Raw genomic sequence first — 21,167 nt, 5'->3', positions numbered from 1 at the left:
GATAGCAAATATTTGATTTTTGATATCGATAAATGCTTATCCTTTTAACTATTTTTTTGTCAATGTAGAATTACGAGGTATCCTTTTTAATATGCAAATCACGATTTTACGTGTAAAATTAGAATCTCAAATATTTTGCTGATATTTATTTGAGTGAGTCATTTGTTTATTCTTTCTTGATAAATGGTAAATATTTGTAGAAAAAAGTGTATTTAGATTGTGATAGGAGATAAACATGGAAATATCTAAGTAGTTTCAGTATTCCGTGAATTAATCATCGATATACGTTAATGCTTACATTTTATGATATAAGTGTGATATAATATCGATGCTATTTGTTACAAATATGTATTTGAGTGGTTGCTTTAGACGCTTAATCTTCCATTTAGATTCCCATAAAACGCTGGACGTTATCAAATTTTTGTTGGATTAGGCTCATAAGAAATTGATAAATCGATAATATTGTAACCGTTCAATTTACGTTTTTCGAGTTAGGTAGATTGTTTCCAAGATTGTAGTACATGTTATGTTAAAGAAAATGGAGGAGATAAGTAGAGGTACAGTTACGTTTTATTTACTTGGTCGATTCCCATAGATAAATATGCACAGGCATAGTATGACCGTGAAGTGTTAATGCACCATTAAAATGAACTAAATACGACGATCATCTTGAGAACACAAGTATTTGCTTGTGCAGGTCTCTGATGTCAACGACGACGTTCGACGAGCAGCAGTTACCGGTCTGGGATTCCTACTGTTCAGGTGAGTACCTGCAAAGAATGTGTAAGCTTATGGGAGAAATATGAGGCCGAAGGATGCGAGTTCTTCGCGCTAGATAGGTTCCTTCAGGAAATGTGCTTCCAGGATGACCTAGATTCACGCGTTTAACTCTTAAAGCAAGTGTGTCCAACTTCGCTGCCCGCGGGCTTCGTGCGGCCCGCCGGGCTATACGCTGCCCGCGGGGCTAATGCAGCCCCGAAGGGCTAATAACGCGGCCCTGCAAACTTTTAACGTTATTACGCGACTTTTAGCGGTATTTTTCACGACTCAATTGCGCTATATTAAAAAATTAAGGAAGTTTTCTTACTTATACACATTAACTATGTTATATATTTTGTACACGGTCCAAGAAAATTTCGCTTCACTCAATTTGGCCCAGGTGAGCCAAAAGGTTGGACACCCGTACCTTAAAGGCTACCATTGATGAAATTTCACTGCATGAATTTTGTTTTAATCTTATTAAAAAACGTAACCATTGGGTTCCTTTAAATTTGATTGTAATTTTTATTACAATTTTGTGGGTATTTATTCACACTATCATAAAACAGATGAATTCAGAAAAGGGAAAAGAAAAGAAGGAGAAAATGTTAATTCCGTGAAATAATAATATTAAATTCTTGCTTCTCTATTAATAATTTATCACTGAAGTAAATTTAAATCTCGGCGCTTTTTAGTTCCTTTTCCGTTTCTTTATACCAAATGGAAATTAGGACGATTCGTGTCCCCTTTTTTAAAGTTTGAATTATTCTAATTTCATTCCAAAGGTTAGGCAAGCTTTTATTGAAAATCCTTAACTTTCAAACATGGTAAATTTCTCCCCTTTGTTTTCAATTATAAGAGATATCTGTCTAAGTTTCGTCTAATTGGTAGATGTCCATGTATGTGCGTCGCAGCGTCGGCAGTTTATTAGCGACGATTAAACGACGCGGAGGAACTTCACTCTTATTTGTATTTTGTATATCGAATGATACGAAATGTATGCACCAAGTGTACAGTTGTGTATAATGTGGCGCTGTGAATACTTGTGTGTTAAACTACGAAGTGAATACTTGAGTGGTAAGCAACGATCTGCCGACGTATCCTCTCGTCTCCGTTCGTGACACCTCGAAGAAGGATTGAGTACGCTGATTGGTCCTCTTTTGATTTTCCAATCAGCGCATTTTTGCCATTTCTTAAAATTTAAGTAACGCCCTTTAGCCAACCCTTCTCAGAGCGCGGGCGAGGGCACTGTCTAAGTATAGGGGGGGTTTCTCGAAGGTGTTCGATGGGTCGCGGAAAATTCCTCCAGGTCGACTCTTAACTACAAGGACCGTTATACACATGTTTTAGCCGACCTTTCGGAAATACCGAGTTTATGACCTGGTCGGTTATTAAGACGAACGAAACGAAATTCTAAAGCTATTGTGTAAAAACTCGAAACGATTAAAAATACCTTTGCTATCGCGAAGGCACAAATTGCCGGTTATAGAAAAAATAAGACTCTGAAACTATTAACGAAAAATAAACACGAAAATAAACTGTCTGTCACGTCCATGTCATAAACTAACCTTCGAGAATCTTTAATTAGGGTGTTCCGTATCGGACGGAACAGTCCAGTTTTATTAAGATAACAGTTTCTCTTGTTGATTGCTGATTATTTTCTTGTGATTCGATTTGAGATTCGAAACCAGAAGCTGGAATTGCGAAAGCGGAAGATTTGCAAGGTTGCTCTTTAGTAGATAACTTATCAAAGGCGACCGCTATTTAATGTAGCTTGTTGGCTTATCGTTTCGTCATGACTCTATTTACACACGGTATTTAATTGTTTGCTTTCCCAGGCTGTCCAACAGGTACTTTATGACATAAACTGTTTGTAAAGGGTACAAAATATTTTTGTACATTTTATTACGATAGCTGTGCAATCGGAGTAATTTTCTTCTATTTTGGTGCTTCTAGAAATTGGTTCATCTTATTTTACAATAACGACGAAGCATACCTTCCAAATAATTAAACAAATTTCATTTATTTTTTCATATAAAACACTCACAGAATAAAATTCAAATTCAATATTTCTGACATTATTTAATATTCATCGTTTACAGGTTATTTCATTGCTTATTTCATACTTTAAAAAACCTAGCAAAGTTTGTATTATCTAATTTTTCATAGAAAAGTAAATACGGGAAAGAACTACTCAATTGATAGAAAAATAAGAATGATTCTGATTTCCAATTACCAATTCCACGATTATCTTTACACAGATATTATCGTAGAATTTCGGAGAAAATTTGTCAGCGACTTTTTTCATGAATAAAATGTGCTTAAGTAATTATTAAATAAATGTTACATTCTTCTTTAACAAATTCCAGTTCAAAAGAATGTATTTATAAATCGTTGCATTTTTGTATTCGTTTAACGTGTTTCGAAAAAATGAGCGAATTCGAAAAGAAGGAAGTTAAATTTCATACTTAGCAGAAACTAGTATTGCAGAGACTACTCTCGCTTCATAATTAAATACAATGTACATTTGCTTTACAATTAATTACGAACAAATGCGCAGTAGACAGTGTTTAACGAAGGTCGGGGATAAAATGTCGACAGAGCACCTCCTTAAGTGCAAGTTGAAACAATTTTGTTGCATTTCATAGGCATCGGTATGTCGACGAATTTGATAGCATTCAGCTGTGTAAACAAATGAATAATGCATCTTACGATACACTTTTCATTCGCCGACTTGTGTCGTTGGAATGTTACAATTTGTCATAAGTAAGACCATTTTGTTCGGTGATCTTCAAGTAAAGAAAAAGTTGTGTGATCGGTTTGACGTTTCATTGAAAAGTACCGGAATTTCAGTGGGAATTGCGAAGAGGCCTGTAAAAATGTCGTAAAGATGAGCAAGTCTCTTACTTTTCATTTCCTTTTTATTCTATCAGCTGTGCGGACGATTTGTAATCGTTTCTTTGCGCAGTGAGAAATTATTTATTTATTTGAAAAGAATGAGCGATTTTAAATTAATGTAACAGTCAGCAACATAGAAATGTTAAACTTCCTTTCATCTTGTTCTTTCGTTGAGTTCAAAGTTTCAACTTGTACTATTCATTTAAAATTCAAATCACACACGGATTAGTAAAATGTGGCTTACATTTAATTAAATTGAAAATTGAAACTAATATCGTATCAAGATATAATCTCTTCTGCGATTATGTCGTTTGCAGCATGGCTGGCTGTTACGCTCTGAGGCTGATTATAGCTGATGTTAACTTATGCTGCTTTACATATGTGGTGTACTAATGCAAATCCTCTGCAGTGATCAAAAGTATCGTGCTGTATTTTTAAATTGAAGCTTCTAGAGAAAGGAAGATAATAGAAAAAGATGAAAGACAATACAGATCTGTTGATCTCTCTTAAAAAATCACTGTCTCTGAACAATTTTTGCGAAAAGAGAGAAATTTGCACAAGGAATAATTTTTATTTTACTTATTAGATAGTCTTGAAGCCTAAACTATGTCAATTTATCTTTAACCCTTTCGCTGCTTTTGGCACACTTTCACCTTAATTTAATCCTTAATTTTCGCCCCTTGCAGACTTTTACCTGAATTTACTGAAATTATAAATTTCAAAATTTTCTTCAAATTTTAAAACACCAGAACTAAAAATTTTGCAGCCACGATTGAATATCTGCTTCGAGCGTTACGTACTAAAACCTGTCGCAGCGAAAGGGTTAATAAATTTAATTTTGTCCACTGTGCCCCATTTTTGAACTGGAAAATGTAGTCGATGAATTCCTCGTCTTTTAAAAATTCCTCTTGGAAATTCGTTAAATTTACCGTTGCACCGTTGTTAACGTAAAACAGGAAAAGTTTATTTGCCGTTCCGAATATTTGTCTTTTTCTAATATGTCAATTTAGCACGTATTCTGCGAACACGAGCGATGATCTAACGTCGAAGGCTCGGACGATTATGTCGATTGATGGTCTTCGTCCGTCAGAGTTGGACGGTTAAAATATTTGGTCGGTCTGAGTTTTTTCTCGTTTCGTGATTTTATGCCGCAGTTTACACGGTCGAAGAGATCGCGGTTAATATGCACCGGAGGTTTTTTGTTTTTTTGTCAAACGGAGATCGATCACACACTCATTAGCGATTCTCCTTTTAGTTCAGCGTTGAAACTGCGATAGGAGAAAGCGTGACAAATTTTTCCGCGATCTCTCGTCACTTTTATTTATTTCTTCAACTTCTGCTCCTCCCTATTTCGATCGACCAGCTTTCAGAACGACCGCTTTCCTCTCGAGTCCATCGTAAAATGCCTTTGCTGATTCGATAAGGCCGATTGCCTGGCCTCGTTTGATATCGTTATTCCTCTTCGAGATAAACGTGTGTCAATAAAGAGTCCCTTCGTGAATGTCGCCTATTGTTTTTCTATCAGGGCTAGGATTAGGGTGTTATCCTGCTGTCAGGATACTCGATAGGCCTTTCCTTTTAACGCTTCAAGGACCGTATTTGTTATTCTTTAACCCTCTAGTCTCGTTCTTGAGGTCTTCGGGTCAAAAATGACCCGGATTTTTGTCACCAGTATGCTGTATGAGCTTAGACGATAAACTTTCAATATAGCGTTGAGGGAACGTAGATTTGATAAGAGCAAAAGTTATTTAAAAAAATAAAAAGGCGATGGGTCAAAAAAGACCCGAACCTTTGCCTTAACCTTTGACTTAATTGATATCGTTGAAGAGGGTGCAATTCATCTCCTGACTCGTTTCACTTCTGATCGTTCGAATGTAGAGTGATTTATGTCAAACATATAAAATACGTTTCGTTAAATTTAATACTTGTATTATAGTTCGCATTTTGTGAATGAATTGCACGCGATGTATGAGAAATCATGGACAGGGGTGGATCTATATATTTCGATCAACTTAGGTTTGTTAGAAAAGAGTTTACAACCATTTTAATTGAATTAATACAAATTGTTCGTAAGAATAAAAAATTTCTTAAAAGCGGTACGTCGTAAATGCGTGGTTTTTGCACAGTATATTGCTAAAATTTTCGCAGGAATTAAATTGCAAGTACATAGGAGGAAAGTGCTCACTTTACACTATAATCCCTTAATGTACGCACGAGCATTAGTGGTTCCATGTTACACACGTGTGTGTGCATCACTATAGTGGATGGAGAATTAATTTCACAAATTAAACGATTGTTTTCCTTTTGTCGTATTAAATAATTCGGTGAACAAAATTGTTTAACAAATCTCCGGTGATTTAGAGGCGTAGAGTTACCTTGAAGATGGTGTATTCATAATTAAACATTTACCCTTTACTATAATATTTGAGTATAATTCTGAAATAAAACTTTTAATTTATGTACATTGTTTTTTTATATATTTCGAAATTGTTTAAACCTTCCTTCGCTTCCATAATTCTCCCGTTACCTCTGTTCTATTTCCTACTGTACGAATTGCAACACACGATCATCGATTTCCCGCACAAAGCATCAATCCATCCAGAAAAAAGGAGTTCCCCTTCAAATTGAGGTTGCATTTGAGGGAACGTGTTCGAATTCTTCTTCCACAGCAGGCTCAATGAATCTTGATCCATCCGTTGCGTCGTGACCGCTCCCGGGTAGAAACTCTTAATTGAAAACATTCGATCGATCTCTACAGTTCCTCAGAATGGTCCGTTGACGAGGATGAATAGCCCGGTGCCTTGGTAGCGTGCAAAAGCTGCGGATCGTTAGTGATCGATTTGAGAAACCTACATATGTGTCGTTCTCTTCTTACGTTAACGGTGAAAAAAAACGAACTTCGTTGCTTGTGCACCGTTCTGTTACCTTGCCTCGGACGATAATTTCTTAAAACGATGACTTGTCCCCTTCAAAATGACTTGAAAAAACTTAATTATAGTCTAATAGGCCCAGCTTCTTTTCTGCGTTCATGAAAACAGGGCACATGCACTGTGTAGAGCTCAGGAGTTTGCCCCCGGGGCAGTACAGGGGCAAAAGGAGCACTTCGCTTGCCCCGAGGGCAAACTCTTGAGCTCCGCACAGTACTGTGTGTTATTGAGAAGGTGATGAGCGGAAAGAATGCGAGTCTTATTGAGTGTAGAGGACACACTCATAAATTTAGATCACACGTACTTTTATTATTAACCGAAGCGGTAATTTCTACTGTGCGGAGCTCAGGAGTTTGCCCGCGGGGCAGCATAAGGGCAAAAGGGCACTTCTCTTGCCCTCAGGGCAAACTCCTGAGCTCTACACAGTACCGTACGTTGCTGAGAAGGTGACGAGTGAGACGATACAGAAGCAAGAGAGATACTTCGGTTCCTCCACTTAATTCTTCTGTCACGCGATGCTATATAATCCTATTCGTCGATATTATCGCATTCGGCCATTAATAATGATACGCGTGCCCTATTTTTATGATTACGAGAGAGAATGCTGCTCGTCATCTTCTCAGCAACGCACAATACTCATATCTTTAACCAGAATGACATGCAGAAACACCATGTTTCATCTCGATGATGGGAAAAGCCTTAATAGCATTGCAGATTTTAATTAGAACAAGATGAAACCAAAGACTTTTGAGGTTTTTCTGAACGGTAACAGAGGTTCGAGGGAATTTTAAGCAGACAAATATCCTAAGTTAAGCTCGATTTTAATCAACACTGGTAATCTCGAGATAAATGTAAATTAATTTCTTCGAGGACGAGATGAAGATTTCCATCCACTAAATGGGATCCGCGAATCGTGACTAGATTACTCGAGTTCTCTTCGCCGTTAAACTATATCAATTAATTTCGATTATGGATGCGATTATTAATGCATATTGGATTACGACAAAATTATTTCAACCAAGCCGTGATTAATATTTATACAACAACGTTATATCTATCAAACACTCGCTGAAAATTTATTAGTTGTTCTTCTAAAAACGTGGTAATCAGTTTTCAAAGTAGCATTATCTCCTTTATGAGAATTATTCGAGTTTAGCGTGGAATTATTTTATATTACTTATACTATATTAGAATAATAGTACGGAATTATATATTTTTGCATTGTGAAGAACTTTTTTATTTCTCGAAGTTCTAGGGGTTTTTTAATCGAATATTTTTACATTGTTGAATGTTAAAATTCTTCCTTTTCAAGCAATTCAGTGTTTCTAAATATTTGGCTGGACTGTTACATCATCTGGTTTTTATCAAGTCAAAATCAAAACGGCAGTGGTCGATAAGAGAGATATATCGTGGTCGTTATGCGCGACTGTATTTGCAGCACGTCTATTTGCACAATCCATAATTTCTCGGAAGCGGATAGAAATACAACATTGGGCGAACCATTCGTTCTGTTTACGTCTATTCTTCTTTATCCGCTCTTTATCTGTCTCTGTTCACAGCAATTTTGAACACGAAATGATCGATTTAACCGCGAAATACACGTATTATGTGGGGAATGCGGGAAAAGAATGGCAACGATAAAACGATATTTCTCTGTGTCGACAAATTTACAAAAGCTTTAAAAATAGCGTGATAAAATGAACATTTAAACGCAACGAAAATTTCCACTTTGGACGCACATTTTTCTTATCTTTGTACATTGTATAATTAGTCGACCTAAAATATTCGCTTTATGATAGAACAGCAGTTTAGCAAGTCAAATTCCATCGAAAGTAATGGCATTTATTTGTTTAATACGGTATTATTAGAAAAATATTGCTAAATATCGCATTCAATTAAGATTGAGTTAAAATTAATGAAATTTGTTACGGTTGAAATTAATTAAATTTATCGCAGTGTGTAAAATAATATTTTCAATTTTATTTTTAAATTTGTCCATTAAGAAATTTTACGTTCTATGGGATTTTCGTATTTGCATGAAACATTTGACGAGTCTGCCGTACAAAATCAGAATAATATGACGTACAACGGGGGATTAATAAACTTAGCTTTCAAATGAGTTCTGATTAATCATCGTGGCCTACTGTGATGCCAGGAAGCAAGGATAATTTCCTTAAAGTGACGTGATTATTAGGCTTCCCTTTCTCCGGAACTTATCTTCCAGCTTATTAGTGCGTAATGTATCATTCACGATGACAGCGATGACAGCCTTGATGACATGTTACTTTCCTATGTTATTCAGTTTGTGTCGTTAAATGTGTTACTCGTTGTTTAAATGAAATTAATTCATGTAAAGGTTAGTCTGTACGTAATTCTGTTTTTTAGGTCTTTTTGAGATTTTTTTGCAAAGAAACCGTAAGACTTTTCAGTATCAATTTTTGCACACATATTTATTCATGTCTTGAGAATATTCACTATTTTTTTGAGGTCGAAATAATCAAAATTGACTGAATTGTAAATTATTTAGTGCGGTCCCGTTAAAAAAGTGTCCCACTGGCTGACTTATTTCAGACTATTCTACTTACACGAAATGAAAAGGCGAAAAAGATTCTTAATTAGAATGAATGTGGCTATGGTGTGAACCAGGATAAAAAGAACATTAAAAATTTAAAAAATGAGGGGACTTTGAAGTTTGAATGTCGATTTTTTCCATCTTTTTTCGTGTTTATTATTAAATTTAAAATGACAACGATGGCCTTTATTGCGTTCATAAGATGTTGAAGTAAAAAATAAGTTTTCCAATACTTCAAAGCGTCTCTATTTGATTTTAATGTTGTTTCGGGAAAAAATGGAAAGTTTCAATGAAAAATAAGACAGTTTAAAAAAAAAAAATTGGAAATATAAGGAAAAAAGCTCGCAGAATGTATGGGGGTAATAATATCCGTTAATATAGAAAAATGTAAAAATATAAAGTATAAAAGTTTAACATTCACGTGTCATTTTTATTCTCATATACAGTTGTCGATTGCACGCCGAACATTGAAGGGAATACGTGCTATCCACGCGTATTGATTGCAGCACGTTTTGCTACCTTCAAGCACCTATTGTACCCCGCGAAACATTCTCAATAAGGATATTAGCGATTTTAACACCAAAACGATTTTTAACCAAAATTCCTTTATCCAATTGTTGCAAAATTTTTATAAACACAATATCGTTACGATAACGAATTATCCTAAGTTTACGATATGGTGGACACACCTCCTATTTTTGAGGACACGAATATTTTCTTCTTTTAAAACTTAATCAGTATTTTAAAAATTTTATAAAATTTCTTTTTCATCTTCATATATTTCGAAATTTTAAGGTCACTTCTTTAAATAGTGTTATATATTTGCGCTGCCGTATAGTTAAAGTTGACCAAAAAATTTAACTCGACTGACCTAACTTTGCCACCCTTAATTATTTTGGTATTTGTGAAGATACAAAAAAATGCTTCAAATGAAAATTACCGTATTTCAGGAGGGAAATTAAGCTATAAGAGTGAATTAGGGGGTCATATACTACACGCTACTAATATTAGGAGTACAGACTAATTTTATGCCTTTTTTTACAAACTTAAATGTTAATTTTCAGTAAATCAGACACAATTGTAAAATAATCTCCATTATTTTGAATGACTTTGTTCCATTTATTGGACAACTGACGAATTCCCTCCGTGAAAAAGTATGGCAATTTTGAGTCGATAAAGTCTTCGAGACTTTCTAAAAAAAAGTTACCGAATTAATTCGTACACGAAATATATCACAGTAGAAAATTATAGATTACTTCTGTGACAGTTTACGACAATATTTTCTTTCATTCCCAAAATGGTCGAATTAAAGACAACCCCCGATTTCACTTTAGCCGGTTTCCGGCCAAACCACGCAGCGATTGTATTCGCTCGTCGACACTGAAGGAAATCCTGCATCGGCACAGGTGCTGCATCACTTTTATTATGCAAATTAGCAGACGTTGTGGAGAAGAATTTCGCTGTTTCCCCGGATATTCGGGTTTACTCCCATCGAAATCCGCGGTCGACCGGTCGATATTCAAATGCTGACAATTGAATTTCATGCGCGTAGGATATAGACGTCGGCCAATGTTATTTGATGCACCGTGAAACGCGTTCCGTTTCGTGAATGAGCTGTGTTTCGCGAATTCTCACTGCACGGATTTATCATCAGTCTCTTGTAGGTTCGTTCTTTTTTTTTTTTTTTTCACCATTTTAATTTGCGATCCTCTCGTTAATTTCAAGAGCAATATTATGTTTATTACACAATAAAATTCGTTGCATTCAATTTGGAATTCTGAAGATACTAATGCAAATTTTCGGAAATTTCTTTGCATTTTTTTGACAAAAGTTTGATTAGCTTGTGATATGAATAAGTGTTTTCTATGTTCCTGGAATATAATTTCAGAATATTCGTATTATTAGGCTTCTAAAGAATTTTAAGAACGACATTTCATTTCTCTTGAAATCTAATTTCATATTCTCGGTTCGTGGTGACATTCTCTGGATTCCGTTTACGTTTATCACTGTAAAAAATTAGTACAAAGAAAAAATTGAAAACAGAGAGGAACAGTAGCGGCATACACACGCACAGCAGTGTGTAAAGGGTGAGAACAAATAACGAGGATGCAAGTAACGGAAAAGAAAACAATAAAAGAAAGGGAAAAGAGAGGCAGATGACGACAGAGTAGAAAAGCAAAATGATTGGTGCAAAGTGAGAAAAGGCAAAGTGTGAAAGCAGCATCTCCTCTTTGTACAGCGCTCATTTGCGCTATCTACATACACAGGATCCTACATTAAAAAGACAAGTGAAGTAACTTACAATAGTGACAGGCTTTCTGGTAACAGTACCAAACTTTGACGCTGTGGAATTTATTTTAAAATTCTAATAACATTCTCTGTTACTCGGAATAAGAAAATTGTCACTTTAACCCTCTCGCGTATGTACTACAAGTCTTGCTTACAGAACCCAAATGTTCACTTCGTTCGAAATCCTAACATCTTACAAAGTTCACGAAAGGCTCATCGCTGACAGCAACAATAGCAATTACCAATACGAACATTTGCTACGTCTGACAATAATCACCCCCCTTGAAATAGCAAAATGACCTGCTTAAACCAACGAGTAGAAACTTGTTAACGTCGGTGTACTCTGAAATGTGTAAGTCACGGTTGCATCGGCGCTCATTAAGTAATCGCGTGTAGGATCGTGATGACTCGTTCTAAACTACCTTATCACGTGCAAAGATACGAGATGTTACTGTACAGTCATTTCTGTCGATAGCGGGACGATTACTTACCTCTTTACGACGCCCTCTTATTGAATTCCTAACGTCCTTTTCACTTCCACCTTTCGGCTGTAAAACGAGTGTCGACGACTGGAACTGTCAAGGAACGTATTTAGATACGCTGGGGGCACGCTTTCGATAAAAAACTGGTGGCTTTTAAAAGTGAAATGTAGATTCTGAAAATTGATATCTATGTATGTGAAAAATTTTGTCGTAAAATGTGCATTCTTTGTCAAGTTTTTGGGACAGAATTAACCCTTTGCAATTCTAGGGGCGACTGAGAAACGACGTTAAATAATTGTCACTTGGTAAATAATTAATCAAGATCTATGGACCTCCATAGGTATAGTTTATTTCTACGTTAATTTTTAAAAATTTCAAAGATCCGATTTGCAATCTTTCCGGTAGCAAAAAGACTTCCGAGTGCAAAGGGTTAAATCTAAAAGAATCTAAACTTTATCACGAAGTTTAGCTAAAGAGAATTGAACCAAATTTGTCGATGTTATATAGAGCTTAATTATAAAAAAAAAATATGCAGACGTTTGAAAAATATACAGAGAGTGCCCGCCACTGCCCTCGGGGCAAAAATTTGCCCGCACGGGCACACGTTGCCCATGGGTGCGTTTCAGACGATTTTCTATACGATCGTTTGTCAGAAACGAGAAACCTTGTATCGCAATCTTTTCTAACAATTTTTATCTCGAGTTTTCTCCTTGGTAAAAAAAATTCGAATGAATATTCAACCACACGTTTTATCCTCGATGTCAACTTTCGTTCTTCAAGTTCAGTTATGAATTTTAAATCGTATGTGCGCAATAAACTTGTCGCTAGTCGAAAATCCTATTTTCCAGTAAGATGATGCAGTTATTGAAAAGTTTATTCTTTGCACCATGCTTCTAGAGTCTCGTGTAATAAATCTTCGAGAGTGCAGAGAGAGCTTACTGACCTCCTCTTAGGGCATAGAATGATTTCCATGTAGGAAACGTTTGAAATATGCATGTTCTTCGACCGCTGGTACGAGTACCAGCCATTTCTTAAATATCTCGTATTTTCTATACTCGCGTACACACATCTGTGGGACCATTTTTCAATTTATAAATATTTTAGAGATCGAAGTTTCGATATTTGAAGATATGTCGAAGATACAGGTGAGTCGTGACGAGGTACGCGTTGATTACAGGTAGTCCTTGTGTAGTAAATCGAGAATATCGTAAAGCGGAAGGCCTCTAACTGATTATTATGTCGTTACATACTGTGTGATTCCCTGTATAATTTAAAATAGAAAAATTTCCATCCAAAAAATTCGTAAAAATAAAAATTTGTAAAGTGTGAACTATCTGTAATTATTGATATTAATTTTAGTTTCGTATCCACGTTTTCTAAAATCCATGCCATGTATCAAATTTTGGTTTGGAAATTTTCAATATTCTGTGATTTACTCGCTTATTAAACACACGTCTTTGTTAGTACGAAAGATCGATGAGCGGAATTGAAGTTCGAGTATCATAAGTGATAAAGTGAAACAGAGTTACGGTAAATTGCAGAAGTTCATGTAAGAAAGTACCCAAGTACATCTGTTATCATAAATTACGAACTAGGAGTGTAATGAATTATTATGCACTGGAATGTAAATGAAGCTTTATTACTGGAAATAGATTACAAGTTTGCCAAGACGTAATTTGAAGAGCTGCAAGTCTTAAAGTAGATATTTCACGTTTCTGCTGTAAGAACAGGCATTCTAGTTGCTCCTTCTAAATAATTAATTTTCAAATATTGCAGTATGACACACGTTAACCCTTTCACTGCCACAAATTTTAGTTTAGATTAGATTTCACTTCCACTGTGACAGACGGTAGATGATCAGTCGCGATCGCAAAATCTTTCGTTTCGGCGATTTAAAATTTTTTAAGAATTTAGAAATAAAAATTCAAATTTTTTAATTTATCGTTTTGAAAATTAGAGTGGAAGTACGCAAAGAACAAGAGTCAAAGCTTAAGTTAAAGCGAAAGTGTGCTGAGAAGCGCCAACAATAGAGTGTGAGAAAATTTTCAAAGCGTTTATAGATCTCAAAGGCTCGGTGCATAAAAATTTTCAAAATGTCTATAAATCTGAAAGGCACAGTGCAAAGAAATTTCAAAACGTCTATAGGCGCCAACAGCAGTGAAAGGGTTAAGGGACTAGGGTATAATCCAAAATAGATTTGAGTGCATTTATTTATCGTCTCATCATCTGTTTTTTTTTTCTAATAATCTGTGAACAAAAGTAAGATCACCAATTGATTTGTCTCAGAACGCTCCACAAAAATTCATCTTCTTTCTCAAAACACCAAATGTATTTTCTCAGTGCTCGTTCTTTAATTATTTCTAATAATGATGCATTTCTCCGTCACACACTGCGTGTGTTGCATAATCATCACTGGCGTGTGCTTTTTACGGTTGATACGCGGTTTTATTAAAACAATTCAAGGTGAACTCCCCCGTTTGAGTTGACGGGAATTTCAGCCGTGCCGACCCTAAAGCTCCTGGCGCTCTCGCCAACGACGCGAAGGATAAAAAGAGAAATTATGCGACACTGATACGACTGATTAAGCGGAGAAATGGAAAACAGTCAGACGTAAATTTGCATTAATGGCATATGTGCGTTCCTGGACTATCGATTTTCTTGCCAATTATATCGCCGCTTTCTGCGAATGCGGCGTTGTTCGCTCGTGATGCACATTTATTTTTACCATTTCGGTAAGACAAATTTTTGAAGCTTGCTGCAATATGTTCCATCAGATGATACCAACATTTTTCGTTTCTCTTTTCCCCCTTATCACTTTGATCGTACAAGATACAAGAAGACGAGAAACAATTGTTTCAGAAACCTGTCACATTGTTTCACAAGCATGTATCGTGAATATAAATTTTTTATTGCAATCACATGGAACGATTTTAACTCTTTTTGAAGCTTTTTCACTCTTCTACGATTATTAGATACAGTTTCAAATAATTTTGTAAATTTAAAAGGAAGGTGATACTGTTCTTACTCGTCACGTAAGCAAATTTGCCGATCGTGGCTGGTTACTACGCGTTCAAACGCCAGCAAGTCCCTGTAAATAAATATTTCGTTCTGAAGCTCATCTTGTTAATGCTAGCCCTCTCGAGGTGACACTACTGAAAAGCTGCTGCTGACATCCGTTGCGAACTCGAAGGAAAATAACCGGACGTCGAGTGGAGTCGCTATTGTTTCCCCGGAACACCGGAGATACTTGAAAATTCTACCGGTGGCTAGGTCGGCCCCGGGTAAATATTATTTTCCATTTTGAGGAAAATTTTCGTTCGATATCTTACCTGCACTCTCTGTAGAGAATCTCCTTTTTCCATCGATCCTGCGGCTATTCTTATCACTATGCAGGATGCCCCTAACACTTGGATCTGTTGGAATTTTCGTGTTACTACCTGAACACGTTCAGTGTCCAAAAAGTACGAACTCAAAGTTAACTTAATCACCTAAAAAATAAGAAATTATCTCCCCTTTTTTTAGGATACATTCTTTACGTTTAAACGATATTAAAATAATACGGATGTAGACTTCTTTCTGTGTGAAACAAAAGATATTTGTTTTATATAGTTTAACTTTGACAAATTACGTAGATTAATGCAAATGTTTAAATTGACGATAATTGACGTTAAATTAAATTTTCCTTCGTGAATCCTCCTGTCATAGTTATTTCACAGTTTTTCATCTGTGGACCAACTTTTGTGAATTTTCTTTTTAAGTGAAGGTCACAATATTAATTTTGACCTCAGCTACCATAAAGTCTCATTCGAAAAAACCTCGATGACCTTAAAATCTCGAAAAAATCACCTTATGAAAAATTTTGTTGCCTATCGTAATATTTTCCCCTTCTCTGACATTTTTTCCTATCGTAAAAATTAAGCGAGATATTTAAACCGCTCGAGTTAGGTAGAACACTCGGTGTATTTAGACATAGTATTTTCGAGTAAACGACGTTTAAAAGTTTTTCCACGATAATGTCAGTTTTGTAACTGAACGGTTTAGGAGTTGTTGTGAATTGTTCCACAGTTACCTCGTCTAAACGCATACTCATTGTCCTCAATCACTTAATTAACTTGAATATGAGAAGCGGTTAAAATTGAAAATCGAGCGGCACGCCAAAGGACTGTTCTTTACTTCTTGCTCGCTGTTGCACGAACATTCTTCCGCAGTTGCGTCTGCATGTCTATTTTGCATTCGCAAGAATTTAACGCGGATGAAACAAATGCCACACATTTCTGACATCCTTTGAACCAGGGAAAGAATGAGAATACCAACCTGACTAGTATTCATTTCAATAAAATTCAACACACGTACGCGAATCCGGTCGTCTTCTTGTAAAACGAGCATCGTTCTTCTTCTTTCTTCGAAGGTCTGTTTACTTATTTTTCAAAGTTAACTCGCCAATTTTCTACTTTCACGTTGCCTTCGACAACAGTTTCCTTTATTTCCACGAAAAATGTTTTCTCTTCAATTCTGTTATCAGCGAGGAAGTTTCAATCGCGAGAACTGATTCTTTATACGGAAAGCAGATTTTCGTGAAGGAAAATTAGTCGACGTTATTTACAATACCGAGGCCGCGAGAAAATTGCTGAAAGTAGCAAGGCGGCAAGTCGGAGGTAAATGTGTGGAATATAATAGAAGTTAAAAGTTGGACGTGCACCTTAAACTTCTGCAGCACACTCAATTTCCATTTGCCACGGGCTCTCGTTTCAACTTGCTCTTGCGATTAAAAATCCAATAGAAACATCGAGGCAGAGTTCTTCAATATGCTATGGTTGCGAAATGCGGCCCAACCTCTTCCTTTTTTGCAGGACCTTGTTTTCTCTCGTTCGAGTGAGAATTGAAGTTTCGTTTTAAGGTAGGAGTCTGATTTGCGGTATCGCGATACCCGGTTTTGCCTGAATTTCTCGTTAAACTTGGGGCAGGTATTGGGGTGACACTTAAATCGGAGCAATTAAGGATCGACTTTTGGGAGAAGAGAAACTATTAAAATTGACGGAACGTGTCGTGGGGATGACAATAGAGGAAGTGACTCGAGGATGGAAAAATAGGGGTGTTTAAGGGTTTGAGGGAGATGAACGTTAGGTTATGACTGTGTAGGAGAGTTGAGAGGAGAGTTGGAAAGTGAAGAGTCCGGTGTGAGTAATGGTGAAAGTTGGCGACTAAATAGTTGTGGGTACAGATCAGACTAAGGCTAATACTAAGGACTAAGAAAATATTTGAGGGTGTAGCATAGTTTGACATATTAGGTTTGTTTCACTGCTTAATATAGCTAAATTGCAGAAGTAAAGATACATACTTTAGCATATACGTTTGTCATTAACCCTAGTCCGGTGTTCGGGTCTTTTTTGACCCATCACGTTCCCATGTTTGATAACGACAATTTTCACAATTTTTTATAAAGATATAATGAAATTAATATACTTGTTTATGTTCCTCTAACGAACATATGCTGGTAATAAAAATTGTTGCACGGGTCTTTTTTGACCCGAAGACTGTAAGTGTACAGTTGAGATATATAAGAAAAAGTATCTCTTTTCCTCTCTTATCAAACGAATGCCACTGAAATGTGGATCGCGAAAGAAAGTTTAACGAACGTTTGAACGATCGCAATTCATTTGTCTGAACTGATTATACCCGTTGCTCGCAGCTTTCCTTCAATCGTAAGGTAATTAAAATTATTTCTTAATTACAACTCGTTGCTGGAATTGTCCCCAGAGGCTTCGAAGGGATCCTGTCGTTGGCCGAAGAATTGTGTCTTGTGCAATTAGTCGAACGGGTTATCCTCCCCTCCCCCCTCCCCCGTCTCGGTTTGCCTAACTTTTGGCTGGAACGTTGATTCCGATCCGACAACTCTCAGGGCTGAATAATGATTAATCTTGGAACGACGAATTCGGACGAAAACTCGACTGATCGACCGGCTCTGTAGAGTAATTTCGTTCGTAACGACGTTTCCTGTCTGAAACGTTAATCATTGTGGCGGAACAGATTACAGTCGACGCTTTCGTTCACGGCGGAAGGAGGATTCAGGGTCGGAAGAAGATTGAGTGCTTGTGTGGGAATGAGTAGCAGTGTTTGTTGCTCGTGGAGCACGAGTTAGGAATATTACAAAAATGAATGATTTATTTACATAAATACAACTTCGTCTGGTGGTCCTTTATTCTGAAATTTTTCGACGAATTATCATACTCGATGCATAATTAAAATTTTCTCCATCGATTACCTTTTAAATTTCGTGGAAATTATTATAATCGCTCTGTTTTTACGACAAACACTCACTTTCATTCTATTTCAGTCATACACCGAAATTTCACTTATCTCGTTAATTAGAGCATTCTAATTAACGAGAGAGTATTTTCTTGTGGAGGAAGTCAATCGTGACCTTTCGATTTTTTTAAAGGGTTAGAACAGAGAAACTTCGTCGAGCATGGAACTTACTTGAACCTCTTTCTTCGAACTCTCGTTAATTAGGTTTGATGTATCTTTAAGTCTTCTGTAGGAAATGTTTATCGGTGGCACTTTGTATCTCCTCTATTCTGCCAGTGGCTTTACAACGCGATGCTCACTTTTGTTGCTGCTGCTTGCCTGAGGTCCTCTTGACTGCATCTGCATCGAGGCTCTATTTCTCCATTTTAGGTGCGCGAAAAGAGGAGCCAGATCCATTTTTTCTCTCCTGCCTCCTCATTTTCTTGTAATTTTGATAACATTGTGAGCCTGTAGTCAGTTTCAGTTTTCTCTTCTGTTTTTTTTCTTCGAAAGGTCTTCTCTAAGTCTCTCTGTCTACACTTTCGACTGTTTATTCTCATCATTTGGAGAGGTTACTTCGTTGTCAAAAAGGAGATCGAGGAAAAAGAGCAAAGAGTAAACGGCACTGAAAAATGTATAAATTAGTTGCACGATATTTTCGAAGAATTCGAGGGATTAATTCGATGGAAGAAAAATTAGAATTAACTACGTAGTCATTTTTCTCTTTCTTTTTTAATTTCAAAAAGTGCTTGGAATGTAGCAGCTAATGGAAGATCGCGGTTCACCTTCGTAAGACTAATCCATAGGATAATGAAATTTTATTCCGTGGCCCTTGGTTCGCGGAATTCCGTTCTGCAGTTATTGTGTTCGTAAGCTGGGCAATTTTTTGGTCTTCCCTGCGTTTAGATAGTGGAGCAAATTCCGCGTTACATCCGTGGCCGCTTTCGAGAAGAAATATTAGTAGAGAAGGGAATTTGTAAGGGTTAAACGGGGAGAATTGTTTTTTCATTCAGATTCAATCTCCATGGAAAAACGATGTCTTTGAAATTAAGAAAAAAATGCACAGTTTATCGCGTGCACAAAATATATTTTTGATCATTTCTTCTTGAGAGTCCCGGTTGATTCGGTTTTTCACGGTTCGTGACCCTAATTCGATTTTTCTGACCATTTTACAAGTCATTACATGCACAGTGGTCGATGTAAGCATTTTTTTAACGATATACATTTTCTTTCTGTTTCAGGTGAGTGACCAATGTGACCAGTTGCCATAAGTGTTTCACGTAAGCTTCTTCTCTTTTTTTAAATTTTGATGTCACTATGAAACATTACGCTATTTTCTATAATTACAAAAGATTGAAATTGGACATCGAAATATTGTCTCACACTTGGCGGAAACTTTACCTTTAAAGTTTCGCATTTGTATTACAGTAATATTGTCCTTCTTTGACTAGCATTGCCCCACAGATCATAATTTCGATACTCTCGCGTAATATCTAACGAATATTAAGTGAGCAGTAATGTTACATTATATATTAATATAAAATACTAATATTACGTGGACATTAAAATGAACACGGTCAGTTGCAATTATCCTGGATATCTAACACTCCGTGTGTAAGTATATTAAAATTTAGAACAAACTGCGTTACAATAGTCTAATTGCAACATAGACAGCAAGGCTGAGATTGAATCTTTGCTAATTACATATTCGTCACGTCGAAATCTCTAATTCAAATTCTCATAACGTCATCTTCGCTCGATAATCGACAGAGTTTAATTATGCCCGCGATTGTTCTCGTCTGGTTTACCCAACGTGTTGTTCCACGGAAAAACTGTCCGTCCTCCTAATCAATTTCATTTTCGAGGTTTAATTACAGGAAGGTGGAGACACAGGTAATTCGAAGGTATTTTCGTGTTTACCCCGAAGCGGAATATTGTCGTTAGTCAGACTTAATTAACACGACGTCAGGCTATTAGCGAGGATTGATGATGTTCGTTAAAAAAATTACTCGCGCGGGAGACCGATGCTTATTAATTACTATAATTCTTGATTAGCATTTTTCAATGGAAATGTCCGGGTAAATAGTGTTTTTGTCTTTTATAATAGAAATTATGTTTGGGACATTGGAACACTTTTCGAGGATTGCGCGTAATTTTGTAACGTCGTTTTTTATTCAATTATTGAATTATTCCTTGTTTTCAATTTTTTAGTTTCACAAAGACATATTTTTTTTTTTTTACACTCGTTACTTACAATTGCTCAGAGTTGCGTTGATAGTCTTCTATAAGAACGACCTAATTTTTCTGCTTCATCTCTACAGTACCAAAATGGAGCCTCAGAAATTCCAGTGATTCTGTTTTTTCTTATTCGCCTCTTTTCTGTGTACAGCTATGCATTCTTATCTCCTCTACGTTTCAACAGAACGACAATACACTTGCCCACGCATTTTGACTTACGTAGCTTGTTTATCGAAAATTTTTACGAAAAATTAGTGAAATAAGTAGTAACAGTGATATATTGGAATGATTTATCATTTATAAGACTTCGATTTTGATGAAATTTTGGTATGTGGTAGATCTCGAAAAAATATTCGACACGTATTTTTTTTTCATTGGCAATCGTCTACGTTGAAGGGATGAAAATCGCCTTCGAAGTTTAGGGTAGTAAAGATACTTAGTCCAATATCTCGAAAGCTATTAAAGTTAGGGGGATGGTGTAAATTGACGAAATATTTGTATCTGAATGACGAATTTGGTTGCCTAAACAGATTCGACAAAAGTCCATTTGTTTAAATAATATACTAAAAATTATAACTTTTTTGTTAATTTTTCTTATAAAATTGGTATTACAGTTACTTCGAGGTGTGATTGTGGACAGAAAATGTCTTCTAAAGAGAATTATCTTAAAGAGATTTTGTCAATGAAAATTGCTGTTAAGAATGATCTGTAAAAATA

At 36.1% G+C, this 21,167-nt stretch overlaps 1 protein-coding gene across 2 annotated transcripts in view; it reads left to right on the top strand.

The window, feature by feature from the left end:
* The window catches only part of LOC108572486 (26S proteasome non-ATPase regulatory subunit 1), an 88,727-nt gene that overhangs the window by 9,209 nt on the left and 58,351 nt on the right, over window positions 1-21,167 (top strand). For both annotated transcript variants that reach the window (XM_017934735.1, XM_017934734.1), the window contains exon 10: window positions 698-762. In XM_017934735.1, the coding sequence (XP_017790224.1) occupies window positions 698-762 (65 nt within the window). The remainder of the gene's footprint in view (window positions 1-697; window positions 763-21,167) is intronic.

This window comes from Habropoda laboriosa, unplaced genomic scaffold (assembly GCF_001263275.1).
Source record: "Habropoda laboriosa isolate 0110345459 unplaced genomic scaffold, ASM126327v1 scaffold65, whole genome shotgun sequence".
Lineage (NCBI taxonomy): Eukaryota > Metazoa > Arthropoda > Insecta > Hymenoptera > Apidae > Habropoda > Habropoda laboriosa.
This window is presented reverse-complemented; position numbering and strand designations above follow the sequence as displayed.